The sequence below is a fragment of the Condylostylus longicornis genome, unplaced genomic scaffold, assembly GCF_029603195.1.
Source record: "Condylostylus longicornis isolate FDR11 unplaced genomic scaffold, ASM2960319v2 ptg000124l, whole genome shotgun sequence".
NCBI lineage: Eukaryota > Metazoa > Arthropoda > Insecta > Diptera > Dolichopodidae > Condylostylus > Condylostylus longicornis.
In genome coordinates, this window is record NW_026578092.1 from 669481 (window position 1) to 692783 (window position 23303).

General features: G+C 25.3%; 5 protein-coding genes across 9 annotated transcripts; 3 read left to right on the forward strand and 2 right to left on the reverse strand.

The window, feature by feature from the left end:
* Window positions 1-12689: 12689 nt before the first annotated feature.
* Window positions 12690-14066, forward strand: LOC129614855 (DNA repair protein complementing XP-A cells homolog). 3 transcript variants are annotated; one of them, XM_055529802.1, is made up of 4 exons: window positions 12690-12835; window positions 13050-13177; window positions 13240-13645; window positions 13705-14066. In XM_055529802.1, exons 2-4 carry the CDS (start codon window positions 13056-13058, stop codon window positions 13975-13977), a joined length of 801 nt encoding a protein of 266 aa, XP_055385777.1. In that variant the 5' UTR covers window positions 12690-12835; window positions 13050-13055; the 3' UTR covers window positions 13978-14066. The 3 variants fall into 3 exon arrangements, with proteins under 3 accessions (XP_055385777.1, XP_055385775.1, XP_055385776.1); XM_055529800.1 differs by having other exon boundaries at window positions 12757-12900; window positions 13705-14065; XM_055529801.1 differs by lacking the exon at window positions 12690-12835 and having other exon boundaries at window positions 12989-13177.
* LOC129614854 (histone PARylation factor 1-like) lies at window positions 14062-16279 on the reverse strand. Its single transcript, XM_055529799.1, has 4 exons — window positions 14924-16279; window positions 14541-14871; window positions 14469-14481; window positions 14062-14295 (listed from the first exon to the last, which is right to left on the reverse strand). The coding sequence occupies exons 1-4, from the start codon at window positions 15748-15750 to the stop codon at window positions 14087-14089; spliced, it is 1380 nt and encodes a 459-aa protein (XP_055385774.1). The 5' UTR covers window positions 15751-16279; the 3' UTR covers window positions 14062-14086.
* Window positions 16280-16639: 360 nt separating this feature from the next.
* Window positions 16640-18572, reverse strand: LOC129614862 (rhodanese domain-containing protein CG4456-like). 3 transcript variants are annotated; one of them, XM_055529812.1, is made up of 5 exons: window positions 18269-18572; window positions 18043-18216; window positions 17477-17639; window positions 17267-17363; window positions 16913-17049 (listed from the first exon to the last, which is right to left on the reverse strand). In XM_055529812.1, the coding sequence occupies exons 1-4, from the start codon at window positions 18396-18398 to the stop codon at window positions 17309-17311; spliced, it is 522 nt and encodes a 173-aa protein (XP_055385787.1). In that variant the 5' UTR covers window positions 18399-18572; the 3' UTR covers window positions 16913-17049; window positions 17267-17308. The 3 variants fall into 3 exon arrangements, with proteins under 3 accessions (XP_055385786.1, XP_055385785.1, XP_055385787.1); XM_055529811.1 differs by lacking the exons at window positions 17267-17363; window positions 17477-17639 and adding an exon at window positions 16640-16831 and having other exon boundaries at window positions 16884-17049; window positions 18043-18213; XM_055529810.1 differs by lacking the exons at window positions 17267-17363; window positions 17477-17639 and adding an exon at window positions 16640-16831 and having other exon boundaries at window positions 16884-17049.
* Window positions 18573-19172: 600 nt separating this feature from the next.
* LOC129614857 (ATP-dependent RNA helicase DDX42) lies at window positions 19173-22075 on the forward strand. The gene is made up of 5 exons (XM_055529804.1): window positions 19173-19617; window positions 19704-19885; window positions 20007-20776; window positions 20836-21734; window positions 21818-22075. Exons 1-5 carry the CDS (start codon window positions 19249-19251, stop codon window positions 21986-21988), a joined length of 2391 nt encoding a protein of 796 aa, XP_055385779.1. The 5' UTR covers window positions 19173-19248; the 3' UTR covers window positions 21989-22075.
* A 457-nt stretch (window positions 22076-22532) lies between these two features.
* LOC129614863 (39S ribosomal protein L12, mitochondrial) lies at window positions 22533-23238 on the forward strand. Its single transcript, XM_055529813.1, has one exon. It carries the CDS (start codon window positions 22610-22612, stop codon window positions 23168-23170), a length of 561 nt encoding a protein of 186 aa, XP_055385788.1. The 5' UTR covers window positions 22533-22609; the 3' UTR covers window positions 23171-23238.
* The last annotated feature ends 65 nt before the right edge of the window (window positions 23239-23303 follow it).

The following is a 23303-nucleotide window of genomic DNA, read 5'->3' on the forward strand; positions in this document are numbered from 1 at the left end:
TAAAAAATACTTTAAATTTTTTTTCAATTATGTTTTAATTAAATACAAAGGTGACCATTTTATAGGTAATTAAAAATTAAAAAAAAAAAAACTTAAGAATAATAATTGTGTCGTATATATAAGAAATTCTAATTATAAATGAGAGCAAAATTTTTATGCGGTCATAATAAATAATAAAGTTTTAAAAACTCAAATGTTCAATTAAACTTAATAGAGTAAATAACAAAAATAATGAAACGTTACATGAATAGATCTAATTAAAATAAATCACAATTGGAGGGAAAAAGAAATAAAGGTGAAAAAATATATAAAAGGACGAAAAAAAAAAAACAACAAAATAAATAAAAGGATCAAAACTACATAGGTAAGAAAAAACCTTTACAATTTTATACTGCAATGTTTCATAAAACAACAACAAAATTGCAAAACAAATATTGTGTAAAACAAAAAAAAAAAAAACGCAAAATATACACTATTGTTTAGGAATGGAATAAAATTATTCTTTGTTTACATGCAATACACACAAACATACAATTAACAAAATATTATATTTAAGGTCCTTTAAACTGCAACAAGCTTTTCTTTGTTTCAAATAATTTATATTTTTTATTTGTATATAGTAAATTTTTTCTTGGCTTCTATATATTTTTAGTACATTAACAATAAAATTGTTGGAAAAAAAAATAAGTTTCCAAAAAAGAAAAAAATAAAAGCTTGTCTGTCCGTCTATCTTCTTAAAAAGCTTGGGGTCCTTCAAAATGGAGACGTGCAACTTTATACACAAATGAATTTTTAGTAGAAATCTATTTCTCTTGAAACCCAGTCTACCTTCCTCTTCTCTTCTAAAAATTTTTTAGGCTCTTTAAGTTTAAAAATCTATTTTTTTTTGTATTTTGTTGTTTGCCAACCATATATTATAAAATACCACTTTTAAATATCGGAAAAGAAAACAGATGTGACAAATCTTGGCTTTCTTAACATCAAATGGCAAAATTTTGTATTATCTAAAACGTGTTTTTTCCTCATTTCTAAATCCAAAACTAAAAATTGCAAGTCTGTGTGCGCCCTTTATTGTCGAAAACTTATTACCCATCCTGAAGGTATGCAATAAGAAGATATTTTATAACAGTAAAAAAATAATTTTAATAAAGCATGATTTTTTGTTTGTTAAATTTGTTTTTGACATTGTTGACGGGAAATGTGCTTTTCTTACAAACTATCAGTTTGATCAGATTTGTAATACAAAATGTACATTAAAAATGTAATTGTATATATACTTACATACTCATATATATAGTTTACATTTATTTGTAATTTAATATAAATAAATATGTATGTATATATGCATAAATAAGTAATCGTTTCAATTTTTTCCTTATTATCAAAATAACAGTGAAAATTTTCATAGTAAATTCATTCGTACTGCTTTTCCTTTTAGAGAATATATGTATAGCTACTTTGTTTTTTTTACTTTTAATCTACAATTTATTTACTAACAAATTTTACGAGATCTTATACAAAAAAATACCTAACTAAATTTGAAGAAAAAAATATATGTACGTCATGTCATTCACTGTACTATATACGGTATAGAAAATGGTATATACTTATTAAGTTATTAATTGCGGAAAACATTTAATAATTTTGCTAATACATAAATATTCATTACAGTCATGTAAACTACATCTAATTTGACTTTAATATATACAATTTAAATATTTGTTATACATTGTATTTATTTTAAGAAGACATAATAATATCTAAGAAATTAAGTTTAAAGAAAGAATATTTTTACAAATATTTAAGAGTCACGAATATTTTAATAGTCAATATTTTTTATGAGCCTATATTTTTTTTAGTTATGCCGCATGATTGATATATGCCCTCCTATATAATTTTATATACTCCGTATATATATAAGTATACGGAGCAAATAATAAATATTTAAAAAAAAAATAATATTTTTGTTCTTATGAGTAAAGTACTGTTTTCATGATTAATGTCTTACCTTATTTTTTAATATAACAGTTATAATAGGAACAACACATAGTTTATCATAGACAATTTTCTTCTTCTTTTCGTCTCTCATTTTTTTAAGAGAAGAGTGAGAAAATTCCAATATTCTGCGTCAATCAACCATTATTTTTACTACAATTCCCTTATACTGCGATTAAAGTTGCGCTTCTGCATTTTTCCTTACAATATTAACTATACTTGGTAATTCCTTGAATTGCATAATATCGTATGATATGAACAAGAAAATCAAATTCTTAACATTGTGTTTTTAATTAACACTCTTTTTACTTTATTCTAACTTAGTACTTTATGTTGTAAGCATAAATATTTTCTATTGAATATATATTTGAAAATTTTTATTTTTCTTTTTCAAATTTCGATTTTGATGAACCAAAATTCACATTTGACTATTATTGGCAACACTTTTATTATATTTGTTATAATTTTAAGAATTAAAATAAAAGAATTTTATTAATGAAAGAATTTTTATTTTTTTAATGACAATTTTTATTATTTATCAAGAAATATTTTATTATTAAATATTAAATTTATTGTAGATTAGATCATGATAAATTTTATTGTATAATTAAATGTTAAATGGCTGGCGCGCGTAATTTTAAAGTGCACTATTATTTTACTTTTTAAAGGACTTTTACTTTTAAATTTTTTAGACCAAAAATACCACAAAATATTAAAAAAAAATCATAAAAAATTAGCATATTTAATTTTCACTGATTTCGATCAAAGTTCAAAATTTAAAGAATTTATTAATATTTTTTCCTTAATTTAATAATTTGTTTGTTATTCAAAAGTGGATTTGAAGAATTAAATAATAGAGACAGCAAAGTAATAATCATAGCTTTGATTGTAGAATTTCAAATATAATTATTTAATTTTTTTGTAATCTTTTGCCGTTTTCCAATAAGTCAAAGATTCAATATTCATGTTAACCACTTCATTTCTTTTGATTTTGCAAATGACTTTCATCTACAATTAGGCAATTTTCGCAAATTGACATTTTAAAAATTATTCCAATAAAGCAGATATTCTAAAATTTTAAAACTAAAAGGAATATACCCAAAAATAATATATTGGGCGAGCTTGTTACCGATTCCAAAAAAAAAAGGAAATTAAGTATTTAAACCTTGTTGTTATCAGTAGCATTGTCAACTCCTTATTCCAGAATTCTTTGTTACTACGTAAAAAAAGTGATTAAACTATTTTAAAATTAAGAGTAATAACCAATTGCAGACTCCGTCCTTTATGCAATAGCTCGCAAATATCTAGATATACCAAGTTGAGTATGTTCAAATCATGTGTAAAATCAACATTAACATATGAATGCGAATATTAGCTTCTCACCAGTTCCATCAAGAATAAATTGCAAGTGTTCATAAATAAACACCTAAGAATTATATGCCGAATATTCTGGCCGAACAGAATTGGGAAAAAAGATTTGTGACAACTAACAAATGAAGGGCCTATAGTGAAGAAAATCACCCGAAGAAAATGGAACTGGATTGGAAATGGAACCCAGAACAACGTGGAGAATAACAGTGCTGCAAGAACTAAATAGATACGAAATACCGTGGGATGAACTAGAAGAACTAGCGCTGAACACAGAAGAATGGAGACTTCAACTTGAAGCCCTAAGCTCCCAAGTTGTGGAGTTACAGGAATAAGAGAAAAACCAATTGCGTTGGCAACGTATATCGGAATTTATGTTGGCGCGTATGTCATTTCACGTTTCAATTCATGACTAACCTCAGTTACACATACACTTGATGTGGTGTTAATCAGGCAGATAGAATGAAATATAATTTTGTATCTGAACATTGCAATGCTGCACATTAAATATCTTACACTTGTGTAGAGTTTTACAAACTGCAAAGAGTCAATCAATAAATACATTTCACAAAAACCACAAAATTAATCTCAATTAAGAATTCATCCAATATACTTGTACATAAGAAAAAAAAGTCACCATATGGTAAAATTTATATAATAAAGAAAAATTGTTTTAGCATATTTTAATTTACAAATAATTTCATATAATCATACATTGCATCACACATATATGTAGATATAGAAATTTAACTAAGGACATATTATGAACATGAGCCAATGTTATTATTAATTTATTCATTAAAATGGAAAAGTCCACAATTATTTGGGAGTATTTTCCATTTCTACACTATTTTATTCATTCTACTTTTATATTTTGAATCCCTTTTATATACAATTTTATAGTATACATACATATGTATATGTACGTATGTATATAAATATAATACAAATAAATAAATAAAAACAAAATGAAATCGTTTTAACAAGGACAAACGAATATTTTGCGTTTTTATAATTTTTATAATAAATTGTTTTTTTTTTTTTTTGTTTTTTTATTTTTTTAGTTTTCAACAATAGCAACAACCAAATAACGGTATGTATATATAATTATACAATATGTACAAATATTATATACTTTTAATATATAGATGTAATAAAAAATTTAAATAGTAATAAATAAAACCACATTTCTTCGTGATCCTCACAAATTGTGAAACAAAGTGAAATTTTGAATATTTAAAAATTAAAAATATATAAATATATACTTGTATAGCATTCATACATATATAGAAATATATTAAGAATAAATAATAATGACAAAATTATTTCGACCCAATCACGAAAATATTTTTCTGAAAAAAAAAAATTCTGCAAATAAATTCTGTTATATATGAAAATTATAAAGAAATTACAAAACACAAGTATGGTTTTTCCAGTTAATAATAGGATTTTTCAATGCAATTTAATGTAAAATAATTAATTCATGAACTATTATTTCCTATACTGTATATGCAGGTCAATGTTGTATACGTCATGTACGAAATACAATATTGTATTTATTGTAGAAACTCAAAACAATGTTTTATTTCAACGGCTATTTTATCATACTAACATACGAGTATATGTATGTTTTGTCAAAAAATGTGGCAGGAGATGGCAAAAATTATCTTTTAGTAAAATAGATTTCTTGCGAAGATACACATAAGCAGAAGTTTAAAGAATAGAAGTTATGTAAACAGACGCTTGTTCGGAGGTACACATTGGTTCGGACGTACACTCGGTTATACGAAAAAACCAATTATTCTTAAAATTTTGCCCAATTGCTACAATATTTTTAAATTATCTTCCATATTAGATGTTAGCCGGCTTTATAGGCATTAAACCTCAATTCAAAAAAAACATTTATATTTTTTTGCGCAATTCTTCACTCTTCATAATATTGAAGAACTCTTGAATTAAAATTTGAATTAAAAGGTCTATTATTAGCATATTTGAAGCTACATATATTATGGGAAGTATGTGTTTTATTCAACATGCATTAATTTTCCAAATTTGTAAAAAAAAACTCTTCAATATTAATCAGAGACATTCCATAATCTCGCAACTTAAATATAATGGTAAAATAATTTCATATAGAACAATCAATTTATCTATAATAATGTATTCTAAAACATTAAGAAAAAACTATATAATGACTTTGACATTTTTATTGGACTTAGATTTCTAAACAATCTGTATATAAAAAACAGTAATTTATAATGGTATATGTGCATGTATGTACATAAATTATGCAAAAAGAATTCCAACTTCTATAAATTTAAAATTTATTTTGTTTTTTTTGTTTGTTATCGGTAGATTCAAACAATTTCCAAAATTTGTATATGAAAACTTTTCCCCTAAATTATTACAAAAGTGAATATTTTTTCAAATAACATAAAATTTAGTATAAATTGTTTTATACTAAATGTACATATATAGTTATTTTGCATAAAGAAATGAAAATTCACAAAAAATTAAAAAACAAAAAAAAATTTATTTATTCATTTCAAATATATTTTGTTTTTTTTATTTATACCAATTGAAAATTCTTTTCATGACAAATTATATTTTGTTAAAAAATGTATATATGTATATATGTGTATATATGTATGTATTTTAATGTATACAGAAGAATTCTAAAAATTTACAATTTTTATGCAATTTTTCGATTTATTGAACCTATAAAAAAATCAGGAATTTTAAGATATCCAGTTCTTATGTTTCCGCTTTGTAAATCACTTTTAACAGATTGAAGTATAGTATAACAGAAAGAAAAGCAAAATGAGCTCTGTAATTAGACAGTGGGATTTAAAAATAGCTCTTTACAAATATACGAGTATGGTTTGGTTACAGAAATATTTCTTACAAAATTTTTAACAAAAATGAGAGAATTAATCAAAAATTTTAAATCTCTTTTTTCAATTTTTCTCAAATTCAAAGTGGTTAAAATTATCAAACACACCTAGACTTGTTCATTTTTATGCTCCCAAACATCAAATTTCCTAATTTTTTTTATTAATTCTTTCCAAAGTTTAAGGAAGGCCTTCTTTCCTTTTCATATTTTTTTATTTTGTCATTAATTATTAAAAGAAAAGAGAGTAATTTTGTAATTTAAAGAGAGTCAGTCATAAAAATTTATATTTATAAATTTAAAATTCTAAACTAAGCACGAGCACTCAACTAGATATGTATGTATATACCCAAATGTAAATACCAATTTTTATATATCAAATTTCGACGAGTACAACGATATTTAACTAAATTTTAACAAAAAAAAAAATTAGACAAAATTTTAAAATTTTAGATTTTTAATTGATTTTTTTGTTGTCTGTTTTTAAATTTTGAAATATTAAACTTTAAAATTTTTTTGACGGCAAAAGTTAGAAATTTGATAATTCTCACGGTCATAAAGTACTTAATCAGTAGTTCTTCTAATGCTGAAGACCGACAGGGCAAAATCCTTTTGAACGGAAATGATTTTGTTTACTTTTTTTTTTTCGTATAGAAGTTTTTATTTCCGAAAGAATGTGTTATTATCGTTTCATTTCATTCGTTTTATTTTGACTTAAAGTGAATATATTTATGTATATAAACACTTGAAGTTTTGATACACAAATGTATGTATATGTATATATATATATCGAAATAGGTGTTATATTTCTGTTAACTATATCATGGAAATTTTCCCTATAATCAAATATACTAAATATAATATGTATGTACATATATGTAGATAAAATAAAAATATAAACAAGTGTACTTTTAAAACATGAACATTTAATATAAATCAGTTATATTGTTAAATTATAAATAAGCAAAAAGGGAAAAATTTTATTATTTATGAAATTATTTCACTCTTTCATATATTCGTGCAATTTATTACATAATATACAATATGAATTTATTGAAAATAAATATTTCAGATTGATTAAAAGATAAATGAAGAAAAGTGAAAGAAATAAAAAACAAGTAATAAATAAATAAATTAATGTTAATTAATAAACAATTCAAAAGGAGTCTACAATAAACATTTATTATTTTTGCTTATGTATATGTACATGTAAGTACTAAATTAATTTGAATAGTAACATGTATGAGCATTTAAATATAATTATTTTAAGTATATACATATGTATGAATGTATTTTTTAAATTAATCGACTATTATATTATTCTAGGTGGCAGTGAATATTATGCTTGCAAATTGAGCAGTTTTACGTACCTTAATATAAAATTTAAAAATACGACTTAATTAAATTTCTCCATAATTTTTATAATTAAATTTTATAATTAAATTTCTTTTATAATTTAACAATAAAAATTTTTTCTTCTTAAACAATATAAACGTGAAATATTCCAAATTTCCTTAAAGTTTAATTAATAATTTAATAATATTGTTATTTAATTTATGTTTATAATAATATTTGTTTAACTAAAATTAAATTTTGCACAAAATTTTATCATTTTTAACATATTTCACGTTTTGATAGTAATTTACTATACAATATTGGAATTTTCATTTTCTAACTGAAGATCAACTTATAGGTCTCAGGAAATTATAGATCATTGTTCATTTTTTTAACATTAGAGTGCTCTAAGCTAAAAAAAATAATCTTTTGCACCATTATAGCATCGCACTCTACGTACTCGAAAAAAAAATGCCGAATTTTACAGATCTCGTTATGTCAAAAAATAAATTAAAAGTTTTTGAAAGCTAAATAACATATACATACATATATATATATACATATATTAACCAAGATTCTATATAAGAAGAAAAATATTTAATTTTACAAAATTTTTGATTATAGATTTTTAACGTAACAATTCAACAGAGATGTCACGAAAAGATAGAAAAATTCATATCGTGTGCATTTAATCAGAGAGCACTCTGACAAGCTCTGAATTTGTTTGACACAACCTCTGCCAATAAATATACGAATTGGCTATACATATATATGTATGTAATAATTCATTTATATTATTTAAAGCAAAAATAAATATTTAACATATTTTTTTAATTTATTTACTTATATACTTACCGTTAATCAAGATATAAACAATAAAATATAGCAGTAGATTTTTAATTAAAAATTGTTATAAATATTTTATTAAACATATAGACATACATACATATAATATACATTATTTTATATTTAATCATATTATTTATTTATTTGTTTTCTTATACCGCAATCACGTATATTATATTGTTAATTATAGCATATAATTTATGTAAATTAAAAAAGAAAAAAATTAAGCAAATTAAATTTCATTAATTATAATTTAATTTTTTTTTATTTTTTTTTTAATAATATTGTTTTAATTTCTATATTATTATTTTTTGTTTTACCAACACACAAGTTACTAATTTGGTCTCTATTTTGGCTGTGTGCACATTTTAAATGTAATCTGTTTTAAATTAATTTTTTATATTATTATTGTAGTTTTTTGTTTTAACAAAAATAATATTTTGTAAGATTTTATACTAAAATAATAAAATAAATATATATTTTAATATGTTATACATACGAGGATGAGCATATTATGTATATATATACAATATTATAATAAATTATAATATTGTATATATATACATATATATATATATATATATAATATATATTAATTTTGCATAATTTCGATTATATTTTAAAAATTTAAAATTAATATCCCATAATTGATTCACAATATGAAAATCTTATTCAAATTCAAATCAATTTTTATATTATCCACTTTGATAAAATTATAAAAAGTCATAAATTTAATCAGCACATATGTAGTTGTGTATTTTATTTTACGTACATATGTATATGTATATATGATATAAATATGAAATATTATTTATTTAGTGGCAAATCGCTAAATTGAAAAAAAAATTCATTAATTATTTTTTATTCGATTGATTTCGATCGATTCAAATCAGTTCCAATCTTCTTAAATTTAGTTTACCAAATTAATAATTTTTTGTTTTAATTTTAAAAGACAAAAAAGAAAATTTATTTTTTTTTTAAATAAATTAAATTCAAATAATATAAAAAATGTTTGAATAACAAACAAAGGAAAATAAAATTTTAATATTACAAATTCGATTGTAAAGTCAAAATTTTTATTTAACTAAAAAAAAAAAAAAAGCACTTTTTCAATACACATATATAAAAAATGTTAGCATTTACAGTTAATTTCAAGTACAATATTAATTTAAATAATTGGAAATTTAAAAATTATAAAAGGATAAATATAGAAAAAAATCGTCTATACAATCCTAAAACCGGGAGATAACTAAACAGTTTATTAACCACAAAATTAGAAATAATATATTATACATTTACTGTCATACTTATACAAATATATACATTTATATATTGTGTATATATATATGTATAAAACTATATATTATTTTTATAATAAACTTTTACTTATTTTATATTGTTGCTCGTTATTATAATTTTTTATTGTTGGTGAATTAATATATAAAAGTACCTACCTTTTATTTAAAATAGAAGCAATTATAATAAAGTATATATACATATATATATATTTAATATATTTTATAATATATATTTATACATTGCATAAATATTATGTGCTTTATATACATATATATATATATGTATATATTTTTATGACAATAAATTAAATAAAACAAAATTATAGTTATATATCCTACCTATTAAAAGTATAATTTTTGGCCGCAATATCCACCACAAAACTGAATGTGGTGAATATTAAAGTTTCCCTTTATTTATTTATTTTTTCTTGTATATATAAAAATTTCCTGTTTGCGCAGGAAATCTTTTGTTTTCATGTTTTTTCTATAAATTTTTTTTTATTTATTTATTTACTTTAGTACTTTATAAATATATATATATATATAATATATATATATATATATATATATATATATATTATATATATATATATATATATATATATAAAGGTATATGAAAATATTATATTGAAATAAATTATAAAATTGCTATATATATAAATAAATAAATAAATTATAAAATTTCTTAAAAACAAATAAAGTAAAATATTGTCATATATAAGTATGTATATACATAATATATACCCACAATTATATTATACATTTTATTGTCCTATATTTCCTAATGCATATGCAATATATGTAAATGTGTACAAAAACTTATTGCTTATCATTCGAAATTTTAAAATTTTCTGATAAATTGAAAAGATATATATAAAAAATTTTTAAGGTAATTTTTGTAAATTGTATATTGTATATATGTAAGAAATAAGTAACTATATATTATATATATATGTATACATGCGTTTCAAAGGAATTTGCCATTATCCTAATTTATCTTATATACGCATGTATAAATTAATAAATTTAATATATGTATTTATTTTAACAATTTTTGAAAATTCTATGATGAGCTTCCAAAAAAAAAGATATTTTTCTATTAAAATCCTGATAAAATAAAATTGGTCAAAATGAGTTCCACAAAACCATAACTCGTGTGTAGAGTGTATAATATGTTCACCTTTTGTAATTTCTATTCATTTACATTGTACTTGTTCAAAGGTTTTGTATACTAAAAATCAAGAAGTACTCGTAAAAATGAAAAAAGAAAAACAAATAAGAAGAATAGGAAGAAAGTATTAATATAAAGGACAAATATAATAAAAAATTAAGCCTGTAATATTCTAAATTGGTGAAGTCTTCTTTTAGGAAAAGAGTATTGTATATTGATAAAGAATGACTTTTAATAATGTTTTTGGATTTTTCATTATCCAATTACCCAGTAGCACCCAGTTCTAAATTTCTATAGGAGTTTGAGTTTCTCGTTCTATGTGGACGTAACATTCTTCATTATTTTAATTTTGTGTTAGATATAAGTTATCTGTTATTGATTTTAGATATAATTACATTATATTTGCAATATTTTTAATTGTTATCGTGTACTGTTTGGATGTAGTAATTGGTATATAAGCTTACTGTTAGTGTTCTTATATCGAAGCGCTCAGTACATTAGCGGTCTACGAGTACTTGCAACAATGACAATTCGAGTAAATTGCGATTGAAATATTCAAATATTTAATTTTTAAGATAATTTTTAAGAGGCAAAAACAAACTTATGTAAAATAGAATAAATAGACAATTCTTTAGGCCATTATTCCTTTATTGAACATAATAACTCATTTTCGCAAAAATTTTGGATTGGCAATTAATGTGCTGTGCGTCTCATATTTCATAAAAATAATTTGTTTTTTTTTTTTTTTTAAATTAAATATAATTTAAAATCATAGTTAATACTCAAACCAAAAGAAATGAGAAACGTCAAAATATCTGAACCAAACTCTTTTGTTCAGATACATATTTTAAAGTTTCTCATTTCATTTTCTTTATAATTTATTACTATTACTGTAAAATTGACCGTCTACTTAAAGCGAAAGTCTATGTATTTGGATTTTTATTAATTTTAACAAGCTATTTTCTTTGTAAATTTTTATTATACAATTTTTCTCTGCAGTAAAATTAAAATAAAAATAATAATAAAAAAGAAGGTATACTAGGAACAGGTACATACATACGTTACATGGGTACCGTATTTATGTCTCATATTTGCCTTTGAAGAACGAATTACGCAGTAGTTCGCATGTTTAAAATTAATTTACATAAAAACTACCATTTATGCTTTATGATAAACTGCGGTTTTATTCCTTGTTCTTTTTACTTTTTTTATATACATACTAATATGTACAATTATACATACTAATATGTTTATATTAATAAAAAAAGGAAATAAGGAGTTAAGTACTCTTTTTCCTTGATGTGCACAAATGTACAAATGTAAATAAGAATAAGTAGTATAAAAAAATTTTTTTATTCTAATTAAGTTTTTATTTTTCAAGGTACAAAAATAATTGTAATACAATAATGTGTGTATATACAAACGTGTGTCACATACATACATACATTTTTTCAGTTATTAATGAAAAAAAATAAAATATTAAAACTGATACTTTTGGATACTAGATATTTTTATTTAAAAATTTAAATTTATGCAAGTGTCATATCAATTGCTATCGGAAACTTAACATTTATTTTTAAACGTCAAATGTTAAATGTGAATGTTCTCTGATGATTTTTAATTTATTTTCAGTTCTCTTTTAACATTATGTAACATAAATTTTCGAAATTTGTGAAAATGTAAACAGATTGTGTCACTATTGATAAAATAATTTTATATGCACTGAGCGGAAAATGAACAAATCAATTTTTAAGATGATAATACAAGTTCTAACAGGAATTTTGAAAAAATAAGAAATATCAAAATACTTAATAGAAATTTATTTTCATCTCAAAACTTAAAAGAATAGCCAACCTGAAGAAATTGCAGAAAAAACGATTGGTGTTCTATCTAGCGGAAAATGTAGTTAACACTGTGTCAAAATAAAATAAAGTAAGCTAAATTTCACTCATTGCATATAGTACGAATAACAAGTAAAAAAACAACTATTTAACTAGGTAAATAAGGTATACATACAATACTTACTCAATAAAATTAACAAACAAACATATGTATGTATATAGTTTGTCTTGAAAAAACTTAAATTAAACTTTGTATAGTTGATTTTTTTTTAATAGTTGTTATTCTTAAATACATTTTTGTTTAGATCAAAATGTCAGATGAGGAAGCTGGTTCTTCAAAAAAAGTAAAATTAACTGCTGTACAAAAATTACGTATAGAACAGAATCGTCTCAAGGCTCTACAAATAAGAAAAGCTAAATTAGCCGCCAAACAGTAAAAATACTTAAATATATTTCATGTACATACAAAATTTTATTAAAAAATTTCATTTTTAGGGAGGATAATGTTGTCAAGATTTCAGGTACTAGATTTGTTGATAGTGGTGGTGGATTTTTGGTTGAACAATCTATAATTAATGGTGAAAATGAGCCGATTTATTCAATTCCGAAACTGAAAGTTGATGATGATAAAATAAATTTACCAATTACATACTTTGATTGCATTGAATGTGACAAGAAATTTGCCGAATCTTATTTGCAAAAAAACTTTGATTATTTAGTTTGCGATAACTGTCGAGATCCAGATGAAGCTCATTCCTTGATAACAAGAACAGAAGCTAAAACAGAATATTTATTAAAAGATTGTGATTTAGATAAACGGGAGCCACTTTTAAAATTTATAAAAAGAAAAAACCCGCACAATGTTCGATGGGGCGAAATGAAATTATATTTACATTTGCAGGTAACCTTTTCAATAATTACAAAATAAAACGTAAGCTACATAAAAAAAATTGTCGTTAGATTGAACAAAGAGCTCTTGATGTCTGGGGAAGTGAAGAAGAATTATTGAAGCAGCGTGAAGAAAGGAGTGATAAACGAGAAATAGGAAAAATTAAAAGATTTAATAAAAGAATGAAACAACTTCGCATGGATGTTCGCAGTAGTTTATATGACAAAACAAAATCGGCAAGCCACACTCATGAATTTGGGCCAGAAACTTACAATGAAGAGGAAGATAATTACACGCATGCATGCTTAACTTGCGAGTATGTTGAAACATTCGAAAAAATGTAAATCATTTATTTACCAATACTAAAATAAATTTATACTCATAGAAGCTTATCATGAATCTGTATTAGAATTAAAAAAGCGTTTTTTATGAAAAAATAATAAAATAAATAGTTTATTCATCTACTTCAAAAATACTGAGACAATTTCCCTTTTGTCTAAATTCTAAGTGTGCTTTTAGAATTGCTATAAACTGTGGTCGTTTAAGAGTTGAATAAGCAGGCACTAAGAGAGACACGATTATTTCATGAAGTTCTTTATGACCGCTACAAAACAAATCAATTCCAAGTTCTAATGCAGTTCCAAAATCGCTTTCATCAACAGCTATAAAGAAAATTTAAGATATATAAAATCAAGTTATACCAACGGTAAAATAACAGTCAACATTTTTCAAAGACGTGATATAAAATTTGATATGCAACACAAGTGCAATATAAAAAACGTTTCAATATGTCTTTGATACATGTCACGATGTTACCGAAAAATTTCTAACCCACCTATATTAGCTGCCTGAAATTAAAACATTTTTATTACACATAATTTTCTATTAATACCTATATACAAAATACCGTAATAATTGGTTGCAACGATTCCATAACAGAGGTTAAAGTTTCCTTATTCCCTTGGACATCAGCAAGTTTATTTAGTATTTTCTTAATGTTACTATCAGTTTCCATTAAAGGTCTGTACCCCAACTGAGTTTTACGGTCATAAGGTACCACTACACCAGCCTTGTGAAAAGTTTTTGTGACAACCTTTTTGTCTCGCTCGCGCCTCATATCTTCAAAATTCTCTAAATTAATGTTATTTTCTCCAGAAAATTTTTTAATAGACTCTTTAATTTTTTTAACTTCTGTCATGTTAAATGGCGTACAGGTAAAATCATGATCCATAAAATATCTGCAAATTAAATTAGGTTATACACAGATTTTTTTTTAATTTTTAATTGTACATTAACGCTTGGAAACAATTGATCGCAATGAAATCTATAGCACAACCTTTGTTTACATCGTTTCTTGCAATCAATAAATTTTCTTTTTCAGATGGATCGTCTCGCCAATAACCATAATGCACCCCACTTTTCTTTTTAATGAATATTGTTTGAAATTCTGGTGGATCATAGAAAAACCTCCAATGTCGTAAATAACTTCCAGGTTCCTTTATGTCTGCGTTGTTAAAACTCCCAGATAAGTATTCAAAAGGACCAACTAATTGTAGTCCCAAATTTTTAAATACTTCCTCTGGTTTTTGGTCGGCTTTTGTCAATGAAGAGCAAAACGCCCAAAATGTGTAAAACTCATCAGGCATTTCTACAAGAAATTTATGACGAATAAAATCAGTCGTTTTCAATAATTCTACGTATTCATCCTTTTTCGAATTATGAACACTGTTGTGAAATATCTTAAAGTAGTGCTTATCTTCAACATTAACGGATTGATTATGATTTACTGTTTCAGGCGTAGATTTATTGTTTTCGTCAAGTAAATTCTCATTCAACTTCTGACGAAATTCAAGTGACGCATCATTTCTTGAATTTGATACAGGAGATCTGCTTCTTTCACGAGTTGAATGCTTCTCTGGGGATTTTGAACTACTCCTACCCCTGGGGGACCTTTTGTGAGAGCTCGGAGATGGACTTTTTCGATTTCTATTTCCAGGCACGTCCAATTGGGTGCTGCGTCCTTCTTGTGATTTAGGCGGATGATTATATTTACTTATGTGCGCTTCGTTTTTTTGGTAACATTTGTCCCAGTACTTACAATTTTCCTTTTTGTTCATATTTGATTCTTAGTTTATATATTTTTCTATTAAACTTATGAAACTTAAATAAAATTTCGGGAAATATAAAGAGTAAATTTCTTCTGCAAATAAAATGACACAAACTAATTTTAAACTGCTATATTTTATACACCAAGCAATTGGAAATTGATATACATACATATGTATAAAACGCTACTTAACGTCAAAATATGACAATAAAATTTAGTGGAGTTTACACGAGCAAACTGCAAAGGATATGTCAATCGTTCTTGTTTTTTCTTGAATTTGAGATTTTTTTTAATTCAGTTTTATTACGAAAACATGTCAATTTTCTTTTTTTCTCTTTTAACAAATACATTTTTTACTTAAACTTCATATACATATTGCACTTATAAATTTTAGTTGTTGGTTAAATAAAAATTACATTTAATTAAAAATACGTAAAATAACATTGTGCTCCGACCGTTACATTTTCCCTCCCACGACGTTCTGCTCCATATATCACCAACGAATAATTAACAAACAGATCCACAATAATTATCAGATGTGGAAAACAGTGTCGCAAATTTCATATAAATTCAATAAAAAAAGAAACAGAAACTTTCATAACTAATAGTGCCCCATAGTAAGTTTTCTTAGTATTCTTTACGTCTGGTGTTTTTTAATATTAGATACCCTTAAGCTCCATCAAAAACTGAATTTTTGGAATTTGAAATGTTTGACATTTTAGAAAAAACTTATATGCAATATAGACATTAGTTTGTTATGGAGATATTGTTTTTACAATACAAAATAACAGGTAACTAATTTTACAACTGGATTTTGCGATAATTTCTACTTTTAGCTTATTTTATGTTTTCAGTTTTCGCTTGCTAAAATGAGATTAAATTAAATTAAACTTTCAGGCTAAAAATTAAAAATTGAATATTATGTATTACTAGAAACTGCATACATATTTGTGTGTGTATACATGCATATTAAATAAATTGCCACCAATATTACAAAAACAATTTACAAGCTTAAAATGATTTCAGTAATTTATTCAGGAAGTCCTTCGTGTTTAGCCCAATCGAGCCAGGAACCTGCATATAATTTTGAGCTAAAAAAAAAGAAAATTTAAATTAATCAAACTTTAATTAGAAAAAACCTACTTCTTATATCCTAAAGCTTCGGCATTCTGATAGGCTTTTAAGGCACGTTTCCCTGATTTACATGAAAATATAATTATTGATTCATAATGAGGCTTAGATCTACTAAAAGTTCGTTTAAAATCTTCTTCTGATGTTTGACTTCCAAGAGTTACGCTAACGTTTTTAACTGAAATTAAAAAATTTACCAATTTTGAGAATATTGAATTAAGAAAGTGGAACCTAGTTGTAATTTATATTAGGAGAAAAAATATAAAATATTATATATATAATAATATTATAATATATAACATAAAATAATATATAGCCTTAATTTCGTTTAAAAATTTGATTTTGAGGTAGGTAAATAAATAAAATTTTTATATGAATATGAACTTGTTACAAACCTTAAAAGAAATTGCTATAAAAATTGTAAACAGTTAATTTTTTTAATTTCTTTCGTGTTCTACCCATTCTGACCAGGAACCCAAATAATTTTTAACACTGCAGTTAAGCAAAATTTGCTATATAATTTCCAAGAAAATTTAATTGAAATAAAAATACTACACCACCTTCAAAATTGAAAAATGGTGAAGTATTTTTGATAGTTTACACACTTTTTATATCCTAATTTTAAAGCGATTTCACTGGCTTTATGGCTTCTTTTTCCGATCATACAATAGAATATAATATTTTTTTCTTTTGATGGTTTCTCGATCCCATACAAGTCTTTAAAAGTTTTTACATCAAGAACTGAAAGAGCATCTTGTACTTCAGCAACTGTAGAATATAACGTAATACAACATGCATATTATATATAGGTCCTATACATATACAATATTCTAAATTTTAAATATGAGGACATCAAAAGTTTAGTTTTGTATTTATGTTACGATATTCATTAAATAAAATCAGATTGTACATATATAAATCCAAGCCCAATTCTACAATATAATCTTAAAATTTAAATTTTGATATCACAAAAATCAAATTAAATTTTGACTTTTTTTGAAAAAAATTTTTATGGAAAATTAAAACGGTAGATAAAGTGGGTATCTAAGGCATGCATTCTACTTAAGTATTGAAAAATGAAATACGTGAAACCGTTAAGTTATGCATTTAAATTTTGGAAGGTTTTTAAACAATAAAACAATACTGCTTCAAAGAGTTTTAAAAAACTCACGAGGTATGTTAATACTCGTAGGAATTTTCCCTGTTTCCTTCAATTCTTCTGGCTCTCGAACGTCAATCAAAAGTTTCTCAGGATGATCAGGTAAACTTTTTATTTCATCATAATAAGCTATAACAATTTCGGGTGGATTTGGTTCTGAACAATAACTTTTTACTTGAGGTCCTAGAAAAAATATACTGTCAGGTTTTTTAAAAATTTGCTGTAAAATTATATTTACCTGTTACTGGTAAGAATATTTGAAACTGTGAACAAACTTTATATTTAGGGATAATTGACGTGGTTGCAATGCTAGCCAAAGCTTTTCTTGGAAATTTCAATCTTCTTAAAGCTAAACTTAAAAAACTCATTTTTTATGACACCTTTTTATGCTATTAAGTTTTAAAACAAAAGTATATTTTTAAAAGTTAAAAATATATTACACAAATTATATTTTTTTTAACACAAAATTAGGATCTTTTTTTATTTTTATTTACAAAAAACAATTTTTGCTATTTTGCTATCAGCTGATTATCAACATGTCACCGCAGTGGTGCCACAGCAGTAATGAAAATGGGGAGTTGGTATCAGTTAGTAAAAAATAGTATGATTTATATTCAAACATTAATTGTTCGATCGACTTTGACATTAGTTTTAAACATTTAAGAAATTATTTTATTTGCAAACAGTTTTGTTTTAATTACTGTTATAATAAATAATGTATTATTTCATATTTTATCTTAGTTTCGTGCAAATAAATATAAATACATAAATAAATACATGGTACCTTTAACAAAAACATGAAACTACGCCGAATCACAAATAAACAATACAGAAGTTCAAATATTCAAATGATATGAAAAAAAAAATTGTATGAAATTTTGATTGCAGAGGAAGTTATAGCAGACTATATATTTTTTTGTTATGTAATTTACTGTGTGTAAAAAAAGGAAAGAAACAAAAGTTTTTTAACAAAACAATCCCAAAAAAACAACTTGTTTACTCCACTTTGCATATCTTGTGAAAATAATTCAGTAAACAAATGAAACGTTTTCGACTATTGTGAATAGCAAAAATGTTCTACAACAAAATCCCTTGTAAATGTTAGTCAAGTTATCATCTGTCACTTCATATTTAATAAATTTTTAACATAGCATTAAACTTGGACTGGCGTAAAAAATTTTTTAAATAAAAATTTCGATATAAGTAAAAAATATAATAATGAGTTATAAAGGTATTGGAGGAGGAGGTTATCCGTATAAAAAATCCGATACTTCAAGCGGTAAAGGATATTCTGCAGTTCCACCTCCAAGCAGTTTATCACAAACTCGAAAAGGACCACAAAAATTTTTCGCACAAACAACTGGAAATCAAGTTCAAACGCCCAATTCCTTCAATAGTGGTTTATCTAAGCATGGATATTCTACTATGGATGCTATTTATCAATTTGCAAGCTCTTCGTCTTACGCAGTTGGAAGTAAAAGAAAAACAAATACTGAAGATGATTATTTTGATGATGATGATGAAACACCACAATCATCTGAACTTGCATATATACCGGCTCCAGGGAGTCCAGCGGCTAACGAAAAAGTAAATATTTTTATTTTTACATATTTATAGTGATATAGAACTAGCCTGCGAGAAATCTTAATTTTTTTCGATTAACTGCTAACCAGAATAAAAATAATGAAGAAACTGATGAAGAAGACGATCCTTTGGATGCTTTTATGGCAAATATCGAAAAACAAGTTGAAAAAGATACCAAAGGACCCAGCAATGACACAAACAAAGATAAGAATATCAAAAAAGGTACAAGAGCCGATATAGACGATGAAGATGATGAAGAAAGTTATTACCGGTTCGTATTTCAAGTATCTTATACCATTTGTTATTAGATTGTATACTAATATAAATACATATATAAATTGTGTACTAAGTAATACATAAATGTAAACTGGCTAAATGGAATATGATTTTAGGTATATGGAAGAAAATCCGAATGCAGGCGTAACCGAAGAAGGATCCGATCCAGAAATTGATTACGACGAAGATGGAAATCCTATAGTCCCACCAAGAAAAAGGGAAATAGATCCTTTACCGGCTGTAGATCATTCTCAAATAACATATGAACCATTTGAAAAAAATTTTTATGAACCACATGAAGATATTAAAGCACTTTCACGAAATAAAGCAGAAGAATTGAGGAAAACTTTGGGTATTAGAGTTACAGGGCCTGTGCCTCCACATCCCGTATGCAGTTTTGGACATTTTGGATTTGACGAAAGCCTCATGAAGCAAATACGAAAATCTGAGTATACACAACCTACACCTATCCAGGCTCAAGCGATACCCGCAGCTCTTAGTGGTAGGGATTTAATAGGAATAGCAAAAACTGGTAGTGGTAAAACAGCCGCATTTATTTGGCCAATGTTGGTGCATATCATGGATCAAAAAGAATTGCAAGAAGGTGATGGTCCAATTGCTTTAATTTTAGCGCCGACAAGAGAATTGTCTTTGCAAATTTATAATGAGGCCAAAAAGTTCGGTAAAGCTTACAATATAAATGTTGTATGTTGCTATGGTGGTGGTTCTAAATGGGAACAAAGCAAAGCATTAGAAGAAGGAGCCGAAATTGTTGTAGCAACTCCAGGTCGTATGATAGATATGGTTAAAATGAAGGCAACAAATTTAACAAGAGTAACGTATTTGGTATTGGATGAAGCAGACCGCATGTTTAATATGGGTTTTGGTAAATAGGCAGAAAGTTAATTGATTTGGTTTTCATTATTTATTAAACTATTTTTTTAGAACCTCAAGTAAGATCAATTTGCAACCATGTTCGACCAGATCGTCAGACACTCTTGTTTTCGGCTACTTTCAAAAAGAGAATAGAAAAACTAGCTCGTGATGTGTTAACTGATCCTGTAAGAATAATCCAAGGAGACATAGGGGAGGCAAATGAAGATGTAACTCAACATGTAATTGTATTAAATAAACCTGAACATAAATGGAACTGGTTACTTTTAAAGTTGGTAGAATTTTTATCACAAGGCAGTATATTGATTTTTGTTACCAAGAAGTTGGATGCGGAACAGTTGGCTAATAATTTGGTTTTAAAAGAAATTGAATGCGTTCTGCTACATGGTGACATGGATCAAGCAGACCGTAACAAAGTCATAATGAAGTTCAAAAAAAAAGAATGTGATATAATGGTTGCAACCGATGTTGCTGCACGAGGTTTAGATATTCCTCACATACGTACTGTTGTTAACTATGACATTGCAAGAGATATTGATACACATACACATCGAATCGGTAGAACTGGACGAGCTGGAGAAAAGGGGACTGCGTATACCTTAGTTGTAGAAAAAGATAAAGAATTTGCGGGACATTTAGTTCGAAACTTAGAGGGGGCAAATCAGGAAGTACCTGAAGAGTTAATGGAATTAGCCATGAAAAGCGCATGGTTTCGAAGTTCGAGGTTTAAAAGCGGAAAGGGAAAAAATATAAATATTGGAGGTGCTGGTTTGGGATATAAAGAAAGACCCGAGTTTGGAAACAAGTCAAATTTCAAAAATTCAAGTAGTAACAATAGTGGAAGCACAACAGGAAATTCAAATTCAAATACAATTCATACAACAGCTGGTCCAGCTTCTAACAGATATGCGGCTATGAAAGAAGCGTTTAAAAGTCAATATATGTCACAAGTATTAAACTATTTATAAATAATATATTTTGTTGAATATAAATAATTATTAAAATTTGTAACATTATAATTCATACATTCCAGTTCCGAGCTTCGTCTGACAGAACTTGGGAAAAAACTGTGCCGGAAACAGGAGTATTTGCTGCTCCAGCACCACCACCACCAGCTTTGAAACCAGCAACGGCAGATAGCAAAAGTAACAAACACACTGAGGACCAACCGAAAAAAAGAGCAAAAAAAAGTCGATGGGATTAAATTTGTTAATGTTCACATTTTTTTATTTAAGATTATTAATTATACATCCATAAAATTAAGCTTCAAAATAAATAATTTTAAAATTCAGTGTCAAGGTAATACTTTATCATTATACATACTTATGTACAACAACATATATAATCCACCAAATATGTAGCTCTTAAATTTAAAAATTTGTAACCTAAAACCTTGGTTTAGAACAAGGAATCTGTGGGACCACCAAAATTCAAGAAAAAACATTTCTGTTATGCAAGTACATATGCATTTACAACATGACTTCTTACGGGAAATGCCTTGAATACTTCACTGAATGCAAAACAATATGCCAACCAACCAAGTTTAATACATATTTTATAAATTCAATTATGTTTTTCCAAAACTAACTTTAATGTTTTCTATATTAATTAAATTCAAGGCTAGATTCAATTACCATGGTTTGTTTTGCTCTTTAATACATACTGGTAACAATACTTTCGAGTAAGAAGCATTATACATATATCGTAAATGTCATACTTTAATATTTATAACCTAAAACTGTCAAAATATCAAAATACAATCCATATTAGAATCGAGAAGCATTTGAATATTTTATAATAATTGGATTTTAAAAAATTTAGTAAAATGCAAAGCTTAAAGTTTTTTTCGAAAATTTCGGTAAAACACATAAGATGTTTTTCATGCACCAAAAAATTATTGAGTGAAGCAGCTCCTGCAGCGGTTCCTGCTGCAACAAAATTGTCAATCCCAGTGCCGGAAGGAACAGAAAAACCCATTGATCCAAAGTTAGCAGCTATTGCTGATAATATAGCCAAATTAAATTTACTAGAAGTTGCAGAGTTAAGTTCAATTTTAAAAAAAAAACTTAATTTGCCTGAAACGTCGTTTATGCCTTCTTTTGCTGCTGCTCCAGTAGCAGCTGCTGCAAAGGAGGAAGATGAGGAAGAAGCTGCTCCAAAGAAAGTTCAAACTTCTTTCAAAGTGAAACTAGTTAAATTTGATGAAAAACAAAAGGTGGCGTTAATCAAGGAAATCAAAAATCTTTTGGAAGGAATGAACTTAGTTCAAGCAAAGAAATTTGTTGAAAGTGCACCAACCCTAGTCAAAGAAGATATTCCTAAAGAGGAAGCTGAAAAATTAAAAGAAGCTCTCACGAAAGTTGGCGCTTCTATAGAAATTGAGTAAAATACAAAAGTTAATTATTTATAGATTTTTTTAAGTAAATATTAAAATTTTAACATACATTTAAAAAACCTGTTTAACCAATCTCTTTTCAGGTGTATGTCTAAACTTATTGTCCTAACCTCATTTTGTTGAA